At 37.4% G+C, this 19,528-nt stretch overlaps 2 protein-coding genes across 2 annotated transcripts; one reads left to right on the top strand and one right to left on the bottom strand.

The window, feature by feature from the left end:
• Positions 1–4,482: 4,482 nt before the first annotated feature.
• Positions 4,483–8,622, bottom strand: LOC143632158 (uncharacterized). The gene is made up of 2 exons (XM_077100737.1): positions 7,167–8,622; positions 4,483–6,392 (listed from the first exon to the last, which is right to left on the bottom strand). Exons 1-2 carry the CDS (start codon positions 8,620–8,622, stop codon positions 4,483–4,485), a joined length of 3,366 nt encoding a protein of 1,121 aa, XP_076956852.1.
• A 573-nt stretch (positions 8,623–9,195) lies between these two features.
• On the top strand, positions 9,196–14,920 carry LOC143633116 (uncharacterized). Its single transcript, XM_077101464.1, has 14 exons — positions 9,196–9,453; positions 10,136–10,269; positions 10,349–10,498; positions 10,582–10,693; positions 10,770–11,088; positions 11,166–11,379; positions 11,468–11,557; positions 12,322–12,577; positions 13,172–13,284; positions 13,360–13,458; positions 13,548–13,595; positions 13,716–13,826; positions 13,912–14,002; positions 14,782–14,920. The coding sequence occupies exons 1-14, from the start codon at positions 9,204–9,206 to the stop codon at positions 14,910–14,912; spliced, it is 2,118 nt and encodes a 705-aa protein (XP_076957579.1). The 5' UTR covers positions 9,196–9,203; the 3' UTR covers positions 14,913–14,920.
• Positions 14,921–19,528: the final 4,608 nt, after the last annotated feature.

Consider the following 19,528-nt stretch of genomic DNA (forward strand, 5'->3'; position numbering starts at 1 on the left):
TGAAATTTTATTTTATTTTATTTTATTTTTACCCAGTTCGTTACTTAATATCGTGTAACGAAAATATCATGGTAAGTTAAAATGTCCGGCATTGCAAATCGAGAATTTACAAGTAACGATTTTTGGTCTTTAACGTAAATTTTCTATGAAGTTTTGTATGAGGGTTTCAAGAAGATTACAAGCTATAAGTTTGTGACTTTCTTGAGAAATCATGGCAAAACAATCATAAGAATTTTAAAAGGCGGAAAATCGTATGATGTAATTTTTTTTTTTTGCGAAAATTTATAATGAACCAAAGATTGCATGATGAAAGTTGTTATGAAAATAAATTTGGGTAACGAAAATTTTTACCACGTGTATTATATAATGTGGTGTAATTTAAAATGTCGTGAGAAGTTTAAATAGTTAAATTTTGAGGTGACTGTCCAAAATAAACGGAATAGTTATAAAAATAAAATTTTATAAAATTTTGTACAAGGACTTTAAAGACGATTTAACGTTTATACATTAGGAAATTCACTTGAAAAGTTGAGGTGAAATTTATCATAAAACCTTCTTAATATCTTAATATGATGAAATTCGTATAATAAGATTTTTTTTTGTTAACAGTCTTAATGAAAATAAATGGCATATTAAAAATCATTATGAATAGATCAACTCTATATATACATATATTTAACCTATATCGAAGAGGTCATAATGAACGAAGTTTGTAATAAAAATCATCGTGAAATCAAAATGAGAAAATTGGTGTAAAACTTTACCATATAAAATCGAGATATATATAAAAAAATATATATAACATTTATAAATGAAGACTTGTGATAAGAATTTATAACAAAATAAAGGAAAAATGGTTTAAATTCTTGAAACGTAATAATAATGTTTTAAGATTTAAAGGCGGAGAAATCGTGCATGAACCACCATGACTTGATATTCCGACACTAAAAACCTTTAATACCAAAAATACCATGTTGGAGTCTAAACATGTGCACGTACCACCGTGTCTTTTCATGTTTTTGACTCAAATAACGATTGTAACAAAAACAATAAATCAGAATACAACGTCATGTCAAAACACTAGTCCACGAAATCACCGTAGTTCTATTGTTTTAACACCGAAAATTAAGATGGCGGGCGGAACGCTCGCATTCGACAAGTTAGAGTGGCCATCTCATATGAGACAATCTTTAAGGAGATTTGAAACAACGGATCCAAGTTAAGCTCGTGATCCATAAAACACAATAAACTAATGTTTTTGCGTTTTAGGGTAAGGATACCTTGGAGTACTATGAAAGTGTGTGTATGTGTATATATAAAATTAAACAAAAGTAAGGTAAGGATACCGTAGTATGTTTCGGGTATTTGTTTAAATATGCGATTTGATGAAACAAATAAGTATATAAATAAACAAGTGTATTGAACAATCAAGTAGGGTAAACACGTATAGACAACACGTATAAGGACCATAAGGTAAAGACTATACTAGGTCGTTACGTCTAACCACCTATCCTATAGTCTTGTGGCTCTGATACCAATATGTAAATGAGGATCCTTTCTACTCGGTAACAACCGACATACTCGGATAATGAGGCCCTATTCTACTAGCACAAGGCTAAGTAGTTAGGGGAGCGTATGATCATACTTAATGAGGCTCAACAACAACATAAAAATAAACACTCGCGCACGTAAAGCATATGAGGCATATAACACACAAAAGAGCAAGTATTCCAAGTATCATATACCCTAAAGTTTGTGGTTTGAGAAAAGTGTATAATAAATCATATTTATTTTGAATAAGTATGCATGTTACCCCCAAAAGATAAAAGTGAAAACGGGGATGAAATGTACTCACCTCTATTGACGAATCGAGAAATACTAAATGACCGAAATGTAGAAAGCTTGCGAACGAAACGAACGAATCCAACTCGAAAGCTAAATGAAAACGAATAAATAAAATATATTAATGAACTTGAACTTTAGTTGAAACTACATTGAAACATTGAACGAGGAGGTTCGGTTATTAGTCGGGTTACCGGTAAATTTGTTAACGATTAGGGACTCATACTTAATTGATAATTTAAAATAAAACAATATTATATGATTGAGCTTTTAAATAGTTAAACCAATATTAAATAGAAACAAGACGGGTTTAAATCAGGAGTTCAGTTTTATAAAAATGAATTGATAATAAAGTTTATAATAATATTATTAATGGTAAAGATAGAAATGATAATAATGATCTTAAAGTATGTTTTATATATATATATATATATATGTATATATATATATATATATATATAAGATAATGTTGATGATATAGAAAGATATACTACCACTCGAGGATTATTGTTAAAAACTAATAATAGTAATAGTAATAACAAATATAATAATAATTACTTTTGTTGTTGATTACATTATTAACGGATTTTATGAATTTTATTATTAATAACTATTTTTACATAAGTAATTATATGTGCCAGATTAATAATAACTACTACTTGTCACATTTTAATAAAGTAATATTAGTGATAAGAATATAACTCAAGTAACGATGTCGTTAAACGACAACTAGGCCCGACATGGGTTTCGGTTTAATAAAACAAGTGGATAATATTCAAAATAATATAATTTAATAATATTACTTAATAATCATAATAAAAATGATAATAATCATAATAATAATAATCTATTGTTATGAAAATAATGATGATAATAATAACAATAATAATAATAAATATTATTTTGTTAATAATAATAATAATAATTATAATAAGTTGAGATTTATAAAATAATTAATATGATTCCAAACACTCTCAAAAGTCGGTTTAGGGGAAAACGACTCGCGACTCGATTACCGGTTATGAGTTAAACACAAAAACAATTAAAACTTTAAATCTCCTTACCATGATGTTTGGCCGAGAACAATATCGGAGCCGAGCACGGTCATCAAAGAAGGTTTCCTCCAGGGAGAGAGAGAGAAAGATAGGCCGAGGGAGAGAGAGGCCGTGAGAGAGAGAGAGAGAGAGAGACGGGGAGAGAGAATAACAGAGAGAGAGAGAAACAGAGAGAACGGAGAGAGGGATGACGGAGCACCGGGGCCACGGCCGGTCGCCGGAACAACGAGGCGGAGAGAAGGGAGAGCCGAAGAGAGAAGGAGAGGAAGTGAGAAAGAGAGGTAGAGAGAGCAGAGAGAGAACTGAGTGACGGAGAGAGTGCAACACGGCGGCCGGAGTGTCGTCGCGGCCTCTCGCCGGAATCTGGGTTCGCCGGAAAAACGTAAACAAAGGGAAACAGGGGCTGCCGGAACGTGAGGGGGAAAGGAGGGGTGGTGGTGATGTTTGGGATGCAGGGGGAAGGAGATGGTGGTGTCGGAGCTCGGTGGTGGTCGCCGGAGGTGTCACCGGAGCTATTCCGGTCGCCGGAATGGAAGAGGAAGGGTGGCGGCTGTGATGTTAATATGTTAGGGTTAGGTATTGTTTGTATATATAGGTGGGTATAAAATTTACCCCTTTGGCCCCTCAAGTTTCAATAATAGTTTAATACGAGCTTAAAGGTTTGCAAAGCTTATAACGAGTTTACGAAAAATCATTTTAAACCCCTTATGTTTGTCTTAACGACTCTATAATATGACAAACATCGGTTTATTTATGATCGATGTCTATATAATATTATATAATAATTAATTTAGGTTCTAAAAATAATTGAGTCGGTTTTTACAAAATAAAAGTTTAAAATACGGATACAACTCGAGAATCAAAATTGGAGAATGTCACAGGTCGAGGTTCAAATTCTGCTAAATGCATATATACATGATTAATAAAAATAGATTACGAGTTGTTAAAGAAGTTAAAAATAGCCAAACGTATCATATTTGCTTGAATCACTATCATTATTTGGGCGTGTAATATGTGTTCATTCCATTTATGGTCGGGTTCAAACCATGTAAAGTGTTGACTCTCTGTAAAAAATAAAGAGAAAAAATCAATTTTATACACATGTGACTGGGTGAGCAATAATCGAATCATTAACCGAAACCGAATCGAAATAATTTAACACCAAATTAACCGAACTCTTCATCTTTTTTATATTTTCGAGCCTTTCTCCCCTCTATTTCAAGTATTATATCATATGTATTAATAATTTAATTTAATAGTATCATTTTTATGTGTTTATATTTCCATTTCATGTAATAATACATCAACTTCTTATATTTATACATTCATTTCATGTATTAAAGCATATTTCATGTATTTTTTAAACATAATTTTAGCCTAAATGTTAGAGTTTGTAACTCTTTCTCTGATCTCATCTCATTATTTACAATCAATATATAATGGTTACAAGTCAATGGTCATCCTAGGAATCCTCCTATAATTATGCTATAGTAAATGGTTTACAATATTATGATGCCAATCAATGATATGATTGAGCGGTTTACAATATTATGATGCCAATCAATGATATGATTGAGCTCTTATTCTAATATTCCCCCGCAGTCGAAACGGGAGGATCACGGATGTTGAGGCTGGTTCGAAAATCGTCGAATAGAACCTTTGGCAACCCTTTTGTAAAAATATCGGCTATTTGGTACCGTGATGGGACATGTAGAACTCGAACTTCACCCTTGGCGACCTTTTCACGAACGAAATGAATATCCATTTCAACGTGTTTTGTGCGTTGATGTTGAACTGGGTTACCGGATAGGTAGATAGCACTCACGTTGTCACAGTAGACTAAGGTGGCGCGTTGTAGAGGGTGATGGAGTTCTAGTAGTAAATTGCGAAGCCAGCAAATTTCGGAAACCACATTAGCGACGCCACGGTACTCAGCCTCGGCACTTGAGCGGGACAAAGTGGGTTGACGTTTGGAGGACCATGAGAGAAGATTGTCACCCATATATACACAATAACCGGATGTTGAACGCCGTGTGTCGGGACACCCTCCCCAATCGGCATCGGTATAAGCAGTGAGAGAGGATGTCGAGGATGGTTGAATGTGAAGACCATATGAGATTGTGCCTTTAATGTATCTTAGAATTCTTCGAAGAGCATTTAAATGAGTGGTCTTAGGGGCGTGCATATGAAGACATACTTGTTGAACTGCGTATGAGATGTCCGGTCGGGTAAAGGTGAGGTATTGTAACGCGCCGGCGAGGCTTCGGTATTGTGTAATATTGTCAACCGGTGTCCCATTATTACTGCTCAATTTGTTCTGTGTGTCAACCGGGGTGGCTGCTGGGTTGCAATCCGAGAGGCCGGCTCGTTCAAGGATTTCTCGAGCATACTTTTCTTGCGAAAGAAATAGAAAGTTTGAGTTCCGTGTAACCGAGATTCCAAGGAAGTAGCTAAGGGGTCCGAGATCCTTCATTGCAAATTCTTTAGAAAGCCGAGTCATGAATTTGTTTCTTAAGTCATCGGAAGATGTTATCAGCAGAATGTCATCAACATATAATAATATGAATGCCATTTGAGGACCTTGGTTAAAGATGAATAATGAATGATCACATTGGCTATGTTGAAAACCCATTTGTGAAACAAAATCCGCAAACCGTTGGTACCATGCTCTCGGTGCTTGTTTGAGGCCATAAAGAGACTTTTTGAGTAGACAAACATGATTAGGATAAGTTGGATCACGAAAGCCCATTGGTTGATGCATAAAAACCGTTTCATTTAAGTTCCCATGTAGAAAAGCATTTTTGACATCGAGTTGATGTATAGGCCACGACTTTGATAAAGCTAAAGATAACACTGTTCTAATTGTTGCCGGTTTAACGACGGGGCTAAATGTTTCTCCACAATCAACACCAACTTGTTGGGAACGACCATCACACACTAACCGGGCCTTATATCGTTCTAGTGTGCCATCTGCTTTCTTTTTATGTTTAAAAATCCACATGCTACGAACAATATTCATACCAGGTTGTTTGGGTACTAATTCCCAAGTCTTGTTATCAATAAGTGCACGAAACTCGTCGGTCATGGCATTTTTCCAGTTCGTATTGGAAAGGGCTTCGGTGGTTGATTTTGGTAGAGGAGAGAGGAGAGGTGTGGTTGACATGTTTAGATTAAAGTGAGTTTTAGGTTTGAAGATACCCGACATGGAGCGGGTGTTCATGGTGCGAGTCGGTGGGGGTGGAGGTGGTGAAGGTGAAGGCGATGGTGTGGGTTGGTGTTGAGCCGTAGGGGTGGTTAATGGGCTGGTTGTTGGGCTGTTTGGTGTGGGTGTTGGGCTGGTTTGGTGTTGGATGTGAGGAGGGTTGGCTGGGACAGACGAGGTATTTGGAGGAAATGGAGTTGGGGTTGTAGAAGTAGACCAGTGAAAGGGATATGGAGTGGAGGTTAGAAAGTCATAAGAGGAGGTGGGTGGTGTTTGAGTTGCAAAAGGAAACACTGTTTCATCAAAAATGACATCTCGTGAGATTTGAATTTGTTTGGTTTTGATGTTGTAGCACTTGTAGCCTCGGTGATGTGAAGGGTAGCCTAAAAAAACGCAAGGAGTGGAGCGGTCGGCTAGTTTATGGATTGTGTTGGAAGGTAGAAGGGGATAACAAAGGCAACCAAAAATGCGTAGATGGTCATAAGAAGGGTGGCGGTGATAGAGACAGAAAGTGGGAGTGGAGTTGTTTAGAACTTTGGAGGGTAGGATGTTTAATAGATATGTTGCGTGTTCGAGTGCATGGGGCCAAAAAGAATGAGGTACGGATGAATGTGATAGGATGGTACGCATGATGTTGTTAATTGATCTAATTTTACGCTCCGATTTTCCGTTTTGAGCGGAGGTGTATGGACATGAAAATCGAAATTGCATGCCATTAGAAGTGCAAAATTGATGAAAAGAAGAGTTGTTATACTCGCGTCCATTATCACATTGAAAACATTTTATTGTGGTTTGAAATTGGGTGTTTATTAATTTGTGAAATGCTAGAAATTTAGAATAAACTTGTGATTTGGAAGTGAGAGCATATGTCCATAAATAATTTGTTTTGTCATCTAAAAATAGGACATAGTATCGACATCCGGTTGAGGAAAGAATAGGTGAGGTCCATAAGTCGCTATGAACAATGTCAAATGGTAAATGTGTATGTGAATGTGAGTCATGGAAAGTAAATTTTATTTGTTTGCCAAACACACAAGGTTCACATATAGAAGAAAGTTGAATATTACGAGACAAATTTAAAGTAGACTTTAAACAACGTAGAATATTATTTCCGGGATGGCCAAGACGTCGATGCCAAATGTCTTGGGTCACGGCTAGAAAGGAAGAAACTTGAGCATTAGAAGGTTGAACTTTGGAACTTGATGGTGGAGTTAACGGATATAGATCACCGGTGCTATCACATCGAAGGAGGTGTTTCCGAGTGTGGAGGTCCTTCACATCAAAACCAAACGGGTCAAATTCTATTGAAACATTGTTGTCGGTGGTGAAACGGCGAACCGAAATTAAATTTTTAATGAGTTTTGGTGCAAAAAGGACGTTATTTAGTTTGAAGTTTGGAAAGGGTGGTGGTAATGTATGGTTACCAATTGCATGAACGGGTATAGTTTTGCCATCACCGACTGTAATGTTTCGTTGATACGCATTATTTAAACAAGAAGTGAGATTAGTAGAGTTGTGAGTCATTATACCTGTTGCACCGGAGTCCATGTACCAAGTTTGATCCGGTGGATTTAAAGTGAAAGTATTGAAGGCCTGGTCAAGAGCTGTAGGCATGTATGGAGTCTCTGAAGCCGTGAAAGCCTGTTGTGGGCGAGGGCCAAGGATTCCTTGCTGTGATGTTGGTGGTCGAGACTGTGTAATGGTGGGATAGGGGCAAGGTGGAGAGGTCCAAAAATAACCAGTGGGTTGCGACCAAGTTGGAGGGCGGTTATGGGTAGTTGTCGGCTGGGAAAACCATGGGTAATGAGTCCATTGTGGTGAAGATTGGTGTCTGCCACGACCGCGACCGCGTCCGCGGCCTCGTCCTCTAGTGTTTCGGGTGTAAGAAGGAGTGGTATTAGTTTGTGGAGGAGGGTTCTCGGGTGGAGTGTCTGCTGTGTGTAGGGCTGTTTCGGTGACGACTCGGTTTGCTTTAGTTGTTTCTTCAAGGATAAGTTTGGACCGGGCCTCATAAAAAGATGGGAATGGTTTGGTATTTTGAATGATTGCACCGATGGTACTATAGGCTTCGGATAATCCGGTGATGAGTTGAATGACCAAGTCACATTCGGTTACAGGGGACCCGATATTCGCCAATTGGTCAGAAGTTATTTTTACCTGTTTGCAATATGCGGACATGTTGGGAAAGGAAGCAAGCTTCAGAATGGCGAATTGTTGTTTTAGAAGGACGGCACGAGTGGCTTGGTTATCATGAAAAATGCGTTGTAAGGCGACCCACGCATAGCAAGCGGTGGAGTCGGGTCGTATGATGGTGCTTAAAAGATCGTTAGAGATGGTGCCATAGATCCATTGAAGAACTATGGCGTCAAGCCGATCCCAGACATCATCATCAGTAGTGTTGGTAGAGGTGGCTTTAGTGGAAGAGGTGGCTGTGATGCGTGGGGAGAGGTGGTGGAGAACTTGAAACGCCCGGCAATGGATTTTGAAAAGTTCAGCCCAAGAGGAGTATTGGCTGTTGTCCATTTCGAGGGTGATAGGTATGAATGTTTTGATATTGGACACGGTAATGGCGGGATGTGTTTTCGGGTCCATGTTTAGGGTAAAGAAAAGAAAACAGAAGATGGTGGCCGGCGATATTATGATGCCAATCAATGATATGATTGAGCTCTTATTCTAATACTAAATTTGATATTAATTATTGACCGAACCAAACCGAACCGTACGCAGGAAAGGGCCGTACCCCTACACGTCAGCTTAAAATGAGAAAATGAACGTTGGCAATAAAAAGGGAAAGTTTCTGGCGACTGTAATGTAATAATAATATCAGTCACAGCACATCAACTTCTTATATTTATACATTCATTTCATGTATTAAAGCATATTTCATGTATTTTTTAAACATAATTTTAGCCTAAATTTGATATTAATTATTGACCGAACCAAACCGAACCGTACGCAGGAAAGGGCCGTACCCCTACACGTCAGCTTAAAATGAGAAAATGAACGTTGGCAATAAAAAGGGAAAGTTTCTGGCGACTGTAATGTAATAATAATATCAGTCACAGCACAGCCACCAGTGATGGAAGCCATCTGTATCTATCTCCATGGCGATTCTTCACTTCCCACACACTCCAACTCTCACATATCATCACCGCCGTCTCACTCCCGTCCGATCTTCTATTATTCCACCAACAACCGTCAGATTCTCCACTGGCAAAAACAGCACATATGACACCGCAGCAGTTCTCTGGTACAAAAGTGATCTTCGCGTTGATGATCATCCAGGTCTAATTGCCGCCTCCAAACACGCATCTCTTCTTCCGCTCTACGTCTTCGATCACCGAATCCTTCGTGGTCAGTTGTAATTAACTTCCGAGTTTCATTTGTATGAGAATAAGTAAAGCAGATAAAATTGGTGCTATATAAACCCTAACCCTAACCACATCCAATTAATATGAATCCATCTGGTTTAAGGCTCTTGTTTACAAATCGAACCGAAACAAATTTGAAGTTGAATGTAATGTACATGAAAATAAATTGAAGTTAGTAGTGTTTAATAAAACTAGTAGTAGCTTGCAAGTTTTTATAAAATTGTAGTTATATATGATGTATATAATAAAACAATTAATGATTATTTAAATAGTTATATATGCACAAATATATAATTTGTTTTTATAACTATTTTAAATATTGAAATATTGAATACTGAATATAATTATTTTTTACTTATTAATTATTTAAAGTACTTGAAGATACTCAATAATTGAAAATTAATTATATCTTTTATTCAATAGCTCATTATTCAAGATAATTATAAAAAACAAATTATATTATTTGTGCAAATATAAAAAATATTCGAGCCGAGCCGAACCGAGTGGACCTTTGCTCATTACTTGGCTCGTTTACAATCAAGCGAAAAAACGAGCGAGCATTTTCTGAGCGAGTGTCAACTGTCAAGCGAGTTTTTGTGACGAGTGGTTTGGACAGCCCTAATGTGGTTATGTTGATGAATTGCCTCTCATTGTACCAATTGTAGACTTCAATGAAGAAATGTTTGAGCTGCTCCTGTTTGCTGTGACTGATTTAAGAAACTCGTTGAAGGATTTGGGATCTAACCTGATGGTCCGGTTTGGGCGGACTGAATCTGTTATTCAGGAGCTTGCAAAAGAGGTTGTTAGTGTGTTACGTTGAAGTTCGGTTAGTTAGTAAGAAAATTTTTAAGTAGAATAATTGATTAGAGTTGGAACAGGTTAGGGTTGCGAATATTTACACGCAAGAAGAGGTGGAGTACGACTCGCAGTTGGTGATTGAGAAAGTTAGAGAAAGCTTGGGAGATGTGTTTGTTGAGAAGGATATACCTAATATAACTCTATGGAGCACTGCCTTTTATGATATAAAGGTATATTTGTTTGGTTTCGTTAGTGCTAGTTTGCATTTTGGGTGGATTATGCATTTATGTTGATGTGATTTTATTTTTTCTAGAATATTACGGACCTTCCATTGTCATATGACGAGTTTCAAAAGTTAAAATTGCGTGTGCATTCGCCTCTTTCAGCCCCAAATTTACCTGGTTCAGTGGCAGATTTGGCATGGGGTAAGTAATCTGGCTTTAGTTTGAGGCAGCTAATCCAAATTTTGGGAATTTTATATATATTTGGTTCATGATTCAGGTCCTCTACCAACACTCGATGATTTGAAGGAATTCATGGATGAAAGTCCATACAAGTTAAAAGATAGCTGGAGATTGATCAAGAGCACTTCTGCTGAATCTGTATTGCAGAATGATAGGATTCGTATATCAGATGGTGTGGCAAAGGGTCAAAGTAGTTTGACTTCCTTTGCTTCTCCTATTAATAAAAAGAAATTGAAAAAATCAGCATTTATTACAAAACAAGGAACCTTTGTTGGAGGTGGAACTAGTGATGTGCTTAATGCGTTGGCTGCATACTTGAAATATTTTGAGGGTACCTCACGGGATGATTGGCAGGAGTATGTAGTTTACTGATTTTCTATAATTTTTGTATACCGCATTTAGTTTCATGTTGGCTGCTTGCTTACTGTTGCAGGTTGCATGAAAAATTACGGATTTTTGAAACCCGTGAAGGAGCTTCATTTGGTTTTCTTTTTGGACCTATTCTTCAACTTGGAGTCGTTTCTAGAAGAAGAGTATATGATGAGACAATAAAATATGAAAAAGACCGAAATGGTGGATTATTGTCACCCTTTGGGTACTCATGTTTCACTACAGCTTCAGTAGCTGATCATGTCTGCTCTAGGGAGGTGTGTGTATCCATGTTTCCAAACATACCGTATGTTTTTGTTACTAGTGATAATAAATCTTATTCCAGTTTGTGACATTTTGTGATAGTGGTACCGTCTTTTGGCTTCAAGAAGTCAAGTGGATTACACAGAAAATTATTCCACTCGTTACTGGAGGTGGAAAGGTCATCTAATACAGGTTAGTATTAAAAACAAATGTGACTTAAAATTTTTAGCCATATTTTGGTTTCGTTTTCCGAATACCGGTGCCGGTTCCAATAATACTGATACTAGTACTGATGTTCTGTCAGAACGCGTTTAGTTCGTCATGGTACTGGTAGGGTACAGGAGCCATATAGCTTATGATACAAAGAACTCTATTTTGAATACAACTCTGTTTTCGACAAAATTTATGCCTAAATGTCGAGAAGAAAAAAATTAAACACAACTGTGAAACCATCAAACGAATGCAGGTATTGATTCTGAAAATACCAATATTGGTACCTATGCTGTTCAGTCAGAGTCGGTTCAGTTAATACTGGTACCGGTTCCGATTATACCGATACTGCTACCGATGATGTTCTGTCGGAATTGGTATTTTTAGGGCCTGCACTCATATAGCGTACGATACCAAAAACAATACTTCATATTGAATACAACTCTGTTTCCAAAAAAAGTTATACCGCAATGTCGGAAAAAAACAAAATAAAATACAATGGTGTATTCAGCCACTTTTAGAAAAAGTTAACGAACACGCGTTATTAGAGAAAAATCAAATTGAATGATTAATAAATGGGTTTAAGTGTGTATTATTTAAAGTATGACGGTTGAAAATGAAACTTAAAAATAAATATTTTTTTACTGATCATTCCGACATTTCATTTAATATACAGTAATGTGAATATAAATTTCTAGCCATATTTTGATTTCAATCTCCATATGCATATTTCTTGTTTTTTACAGTATGCTGTTATGGGCTGTGAAGGTCCTGCTGTCCTTCTTGTACATGGTTTTGGCGCGTTTTTGGAGCATTACCGTGACAATATTATTGACATAGTTGAAGGTGGAAACCGAGTTTGGGCCATCACACTTTTAGGATTTGGCAGATCTGAGAAACCAAATGTTGTATACACTGAACTTATGTGGGCTGAGTTAATAAGAAATTTTATAACTGATGTTGTTGGGGAACCGGTTCATCTTGTTGGGAACTCGTTTGGAGGTTTGTTTCTATCTTATATAGACAACCAGGCCTGTAAACGAACCAGACATTCAGTTGGAAGTTCATTTGTCTTCGTTTAATTATTAAGTGAACGAACATGAACAAATTTTGTGTTCATTTAGTTAATGAACGGACATGATTGCATGTCTCATCTGTTCCTTTATGCTCGTGAACATTCGTTTAAGTTCATTCATTTTAAATTCGTTTATGTTTTTTTACGTTCATTTATGTTCGTTAATTTACGTTTGTTTAAGTTCATTCGTTTACGACCCTTAATTTATTCATTTGAATGTTATAGGCCAATTACAATTACTCTAATTTTAATAGCTTTTTAGGCCAACACATTGTCTTTCTGTTTTGGTTTTAGCTCAGTTATGTTTGTTCTTCTATGTTCATTCGTTTATGTGCATGAACCACTTGTTAATACCGTTAACGAACGAACAAGAAATCCCCGCTTGTTTAACTATTCATGTTCATTTACAGGCCTACAAACCACTCTAGTCTAAAATCATTGTCAGTCAGTCTGACGGTATAATGATTAATAATAGCAATTGCAACAAAATTTGAACTATTTTTTAACTGGTATACTTTCAGGCTATTTTGTTTCTATTGTTGCTGGCTTGTGGCCCGGTTTAGCTAGATCTGTGGTGCTGTTAAATAGTGCTGGCCATTACATTCCAGGATACTCTTCTGTACCTCCCTTTAAGGTAGTTTGACTTTTGAGCTTGACTTTTCAGTATGACTTCCAATTTTGAGTTCTTCAAATCTCTGTTTATTTTTAGGAAAGGAAAACTACAGGGATTGCATGGTTAGGTGCCAGGGGACTTTCATTCTACTTAAGACTGAGCTTTAGGAATTTAGTGAAACGTTGCTACCCGACGGTAATGTTTATTTATCTTATTTTTCACAGTATAAATGTGTTATTTTTGGTGTTAGTTATGGCTGTTACTGAGTATGTTAATGTTTGCAGAAAACAGACCGTGCTGATGAAGGGCTTCTCAATGAGATGGTAAGGGCAGTATCCTTTTTCAAGACCCTGTTACATTTTGTTGTTTGAACACTTTCACTACTTGTTATTTATTTATCTATTTTCATGAAACAAAAATGTGTTAGTTTTGCTTTTCTTAATGAAGGCTAGTCATATGACCCTGGTATTCTGGTGGTTCTTGAAAGCATCTTCACATTTGATCCTTCAATCCCTTTAAATTATTTACTCAAAGGGTTCAAGGAAAAGGTTCTTATTATCCAGGTAAGACTTTCGATAACGTATTAACGTGCGATGAATAAATATTGTATTCACTTGATTTCCTTTTGAATCTTGTATGTGTAATTAGGGCATGAAAGACCCGATATCGGATTCGAAGACCAAAGTGAGTGTTGTCAAGGAACACTTCAAAGATATTGTAATCAAGGAGCTTGATGCAGGTAACCCTTGGTTAGAACTTAGATACGGCAATTTTGTTCCATTTACATAATGGGTCTATTCGTCTGTGTTTTATTTCTAACGGGTCAAACGGGTAATGGGCTAGATTAGATGTTTGACTAGTTTTAGAATACTATAGTTTTGTAATCATATATAATAGAGAAAAATTCACAAGTGGTCCCTGAGGTTTAACCATATTGCAATTTTGGTCCCCATATTACTGAAAGTGACAAACTTAGTCCAAATATTTGTGAGAGTTTTGCATGTTTTGTCCACATCATTAATCTCATTTAGTTCTTTATGGAAAAGTGATGTCATGTAGGAGTGTTCAGTATTCGAATCGGTCTCGAGGAACTCGAAATTCGATTTTCAATCAATCGAATTCGATTTGGTTCGAATTTGATTTAGTAATCGAATACAAATTCATGATTTGAAATTCGATTCGAAATTCTAATTCATATTATACATTTTATTTATATTATAATTATACATATTTATAAAAGATAAATTACATAAGTCTTTTAAGTTTCTAAAGACTAAAAATTGAAATTTCATAATTCTGGTTATTAGTTCATGTAATTAGACGTTACCACTTTGAATATTTAACTTTGAATATTTAGGATGCTATAACTTTGAATAATTCGATTTGAATAAATTGAATGTTCGAAATTCGATTCGTTGAACACCCCTAAATTTTCATGTGCCGTTCATGTTAGGTACCAAAAAAGTTAGGTTATTATCGAAATGATATAACATCTGTAAATGTGATCATATGTATTAGGTCACTGCCCCCATGATGAGGTACCAGAGGAAGTCAACTCTATCATTCAGGAATGGGTGGTCAAGATTGAAAGTAGACACAAGAATTTGGAACCAACAGCCGAAGATGGAAGCAGCATTGCAGCAACCTGAGAGCTTTCTGTTGGGTTCGTAGGCCTTGTTGGCCCGGTTTATTATATGAAGTCAAAAGAGGAGACGGGTGTGGGCGGTCGGGCCCAAGCCCGGCCCGGTTTAGATTTCTTGCATAATAATTTACTAACCCTAGTTCAGTCTCTATATAAACAACATTATGTACTTGTAATATTTGTCACTCAATAAAGATATACCTAGTTGCCACCCGTGGACGTAGGTCAGTTTAGACCGAACCACGTTAAATCCTCGTGTTCGTTTACTGCTTTCGTGTGTGTGTTCGGTTTCGTGTGTGAGTTTAATCCTAACAAGTGGTATCTAGAGCTTAGGTTGGGATCACACGAAGAACACGGGAACCAGCCGAGTCGCCCCCAAACCTTCCGCCGCCGCCACCCTACTGCGCTAGGGTTCCGCCGTCGCTACGGTTTCCGATCGTCGTTAGGGTTTACCGCGTTGTTGTTTCGCCGCTAACCCAGCTCGACGATAACGACGAGGGTTCAGTCAAGCACGTTATCAGTAGTTAGGATTTGAGATAAGAATCAAAGAACCAGATCAAGAGGCTAAATCGCAGGTGCGTTTTAGCAGGAGACGGTTGAAGACTTGTGATTTAAAAATCAATTTAGCTACATCGTCAGTTTGCATGCTGTGACCATCAATTAAATAATATTGAATTTGTGCATCATTCAAAAAGTAAAGAAAGAAAAGGATTTGTTTATTCCTTTTGGTTCGGTTAGTTTTGAGGAAGAAGACAAAGAAAGGGGCTTGACCTTTTTTATTGGCTGAAGAAGGCAGTAGCCTATTTTGTGGTGCATAATCCTTGGGCAATTTTTTTTTGGATTAGGTGCATGAGTTATTTAGTTTCGGTTTAGCAAAGTACGAGCTAAGAACAGTTGAATCGATTCCTATTTTCATTGAAGAACAGTTTTAAGTCAGAAGAAGCGTTAAAGAAACGGAGAACCAGTGCCAACCGCGTTTGTCAGGTTTTATCGTTTCGGTTAAAGTTTCTGTTTTCTGATTTACAGTTCGTTATTCCGCTGCACGTTTAAAATAGGTTGATTTTTTAACAGAGTTCAGTAGAACAATCGTTAAGTTCAGGCTCGTGTTGCTGTGTCTGTCTCTGTTTTTTTATCCAGTTTTTCGTTTTAGTCATTGTTATGGCAGAAGACGGAAAGGTTTCGATACAGAAGTTTGACGGACAGAAGTTCGGTTGGTGGAAGATGCAGATTGAGGCACTACTTTGTCAGAAAGACTTGGATGTAGTGTTCGAGGATGAAAAACCAGAAAAGTTGTCAGAAGCAGATTGGAAGAAGTTAGACAAGAAAGCTAGGGCTTGTATTACATTGTCGTTGTCGGAAGATGTGGCGTTTAACGTCATGAAAGAAACCACAGCCCGTGGTATGATGGACGCACTATCCAACATGTATGAGAAGCCTTCGGCAGCGAATAAGGTCTATCTTATCAGAGAGCTAGTGACAACTCGAATGAAAGAGGGTGGGTCAGTTACAACTCATATCAATAATCTTAATTCGATCTTGTCCCGCTTAGTGTCAGTTGACATTAAGTTTGATGATGAAGTTCAAGGCCTCTTGTTATTATCCTCTTTGCCCGACAGTTGGTCGCAAACAGTGACTGCAGTTTGTAGTTCGTCTACAAATATTACTTTCGATGGGATTCGAGATCTGATTCTGGGAGAAGATTCAAGAAGCAGAAATTCAGGTGAATCATCAGGCAATATGCTAGTCACAGAAGGTAGAGGTAGAGGAAAACAGCGAGGCAGTGGGAGCAGGAAGAGGAGTCAGTCTAAGACTCGTAAGGATATTGAATGTTGGGGTTGTAAAGAGAAAGGACACTTCAGGAATCAGTGTCCGAATGGTAAGAAAGAGGTGAACGTTACAGAAGACGACACAGATGACGGGGTCAGTAGTGATGAGGCTTTGGTTTGTAGTGTTGAGAGTAGCGTTGATGCTTGGGTGATGGATTCTGGTGCATCGTTTCATGCCACTCACTGTAGTGAAACGATGAAGAATCTTAAATTTGGGGATTTTGGAAAGGTTCGACTAGCGAATGATGATATTTTAGAGGTTACGGGTATGGGAGACGTTGATTTGATAACTTCAGCCGGTACTTCTTGGACTTTGAAAGACGTGAGGGTTATTCCAAGTTTGAAGAAACGTTTGATTTCAGTTGGGCAGTTGGATGACCAAGGGCACGATGTTAAGTTCGGGAATGGGCAGTGGAAAGTAGTCAAAGGGAATCTCGTGGTTGCTCGTGGCAAGAAAATGGGTTCGTTGTATATGGTCGATATGTCACCAAAAGGAGTGGATCCAGTTTTGGTGAAAGACAAAATCCGGTTCACAGAATCTCGTGGGCAGAAGAAGGTTCGTTTTGCAAGTAACAAACCCAGAGCCAAAGTGAAGATTCAGGATGAACGAGCTAGGAAGGTTAAATCAGTTGGGGGACATCGTGACAGTGGGAGCACAGGTCGTGTTTCAGTTACAGTTCCAGGTCGACAGTGGATTAAGAAAACCAGTATTCTAGCTGTAAAAGTCTCTCCAATGAATTACTTGCTGAATATGGAGAGTGTTTGTTCTCAGGTTATCTCAGGATCCGGTAGTTCGTTACAATGGGAGCCGGTAGGGACAGAGAACGGGTCAGGGGCAGTTTCAGCCATGACTGACGTGTTGGAGCTCCGGGGAGCTTCAACGGGCCTTCAGGTTAATTGATGAGAAGGCGGTGGCAACTAGAAGAAGTTTAATGTTCAGATTACAGAAGTACAATCAGGAGTGCAGACGAGAGTACTCAAGGCCTCCGAGTGGGAGATTGTTGGGTTCGTAGGCCTTGTTGGCCCGGTTTATTATATGAAGTCAAAAGAGGAGACGGGTGTGGGCGGTCGGGCCCAAGCCCGGCCCGGTTTAGATTTCTTGCATAATAATTTACTAACCCTAGTTCAGTCTCTATATAAACAACATTATGTACTTGTAATATTTGTCACTCAATAAAGATATACCTAGTTGCCACCCGTGGACGTAGGTCAGTTTAGACCGAACCACGTTAAATCCTCGTGTTCGTTTACTGCTTTCGTGTGTGTGTTCGGTTTCGTGTGTGAGTTTAATCCTAACACTTTCATTCCACAAAAGCGGGTATTTTTTTTGTAAATCTTAGCGTGTATGTGTATCAAGTTAGACTGCATTAAAGACGTACATAGTGGGATTCAATTTTTTTGAAATATTATTAGTAGCCTCAAACACTTGTTTTTTTTTTTGAAATATTATTATCCAAGTTACTTTTTTGCTAATTATGATTGACCGATTGAGCAACTATGGGTTTTTATTGGGCTAAAATGTGATTTTTAATAAGTCTTTACTTCTTTTTTAAGTTTTAGCAGTTGAAAGAAAATATAATAAGTGTTTTAAGGCTTTAAGCATTTTATTGAGTATCATGTAAGACTATAAGAATAATAAAAGTTGATTTATTGTAGAAGTAAATGTAACTTAGCTTTTAAGAACTTTATTGGACGACGTATTGGAACAATAAAACCGCTTGTTATCCAAAACTCTTGGTCCATTATGTTAAGAAAAATAAAATACAATACACTAATGCACGATTTTCCCTAAAATCTCTGCTAAATTTGTGTACATTTAATGCGTAAAAGGCCTTTTGCTTTTGAGCCTCCAAGCCTACGTTTGTTACAGGTTGGTAGACTAGATGACTGTTCTGGTTATGTTCTTTTGGATTTTCGCCATCTAGGGTGCTGATATAGGTTTTGTATTTTAGTTTCTATGAATAAATATAAAGTTATACGTAGCTTTTAGACGGCCCTTGATAAAATGGTTCAAACCGTCATTGACTTGTAGCAAAGAGAATGACCTTTATCATGATTTGTTATTGTTTAGTACTAGTATGTTCCCCATGCGCGTTGTGTGGGACAGTGGGCCCGAATATCAAAACACGGATATACAAACGCATCGTAATTACTATCACTTCAACACAAAATAAAAGGTTTAGAAAAAATGGTGTTGCTTTAATAGATTAATTAGATGCTTAATAGCCCCAACAAGCGCAAAAGACGTTGCTTTTCGCTTTCGAGCCCAAGCCTACAATTGCTTAGTACGGTTGGCAGACTATAGCTAGACAACTGTTTTGGCTTTGTTCTTCTGGATTTCGTCATTTTCTATTGCTTCGCGTAGTAGCACGACGCCGATATCCTTGCTTCATCTGCGTTTATCAATGTAATAAAGCAATGGGGAAGAAGCTTACAAGTTAGATTGCTTCAGGAATGTATAAGGCTTAACATGCTATAAGTTCCAAAGTTGTAGTATAGGGATAACTTCAATTTTGAACCATTATAATTCACCGTCAAATTAAAATATTTTGATGGTACCATCAAAAGCTTAGTTGTATGATGTACGGAGAAAATGAAAGCAGATATACCGAATCGGTTATCGAATGTCGTATTAAAATTAGACCAACGACCTCTATTCTGATTGTTATTAATTGGTTTAGAAATAATTATAGCAAACTATAGAGGTAGGGTACTAAAAAGACCCAAATACCCTTAAGTAATGCCCGCGGGTCAATCAGAAGTCCCTCATAAGGCACCCGCGGGACATATAAACTAT

The sequence above is a fragment of the Bidens hawaiensis genome, unplaced genomic scaffold (genome assembly GCF_021521415.1).
Source record: "Bidens hawaiensis isolate Kalapana, Puna unplaced genomic scaffold, B.hawaiensis_p1.1 tig00000512_1, whole genome shotgun sequence".
Lineage (NCBI taxonomy): Eukaryota > Viridiplantae > Streptophyta > Magnoliopsida > Asterales > Asteraceae > Bidens > Bidens hawaiensis.

Coding starts and splice junctions, on each gene's coding strand:
- LOC143633116 (XM_077101464.1), top strand. CDS start 9,204: ATGGCGATTCTTCACTTCCCACACACTCCAACTCTCACATATCATCAC. Junction 9,454..10,135: donor CGATCACCGAATCCTTCGTG/GTCAGTTGTAAT, acceptor TACCAATTGTAG/ACTTCAATGAAGAAATGTTT. Junction 13,459..13,547: donor TGAAACGTTGCTACCCGACG/GTAATGTTTATT, acceptor TAATGTTTGCAG/AAAACAGACCGTGCTGATGA.
- LOC143632158 (XM_077100737.1), bottom strand. CDS start 8,622: ATGGACAACAGCCAATACTCCTCTTGGGCTGAACTTTTCAAAATCCAT. Junction 6,393..7,166: donor GTCTACTTTAAATTTGTCTC/GTAATATTCAAC, acceptor TTGATGAAACAG/TGTTTCCTTTTGCAACTCAA.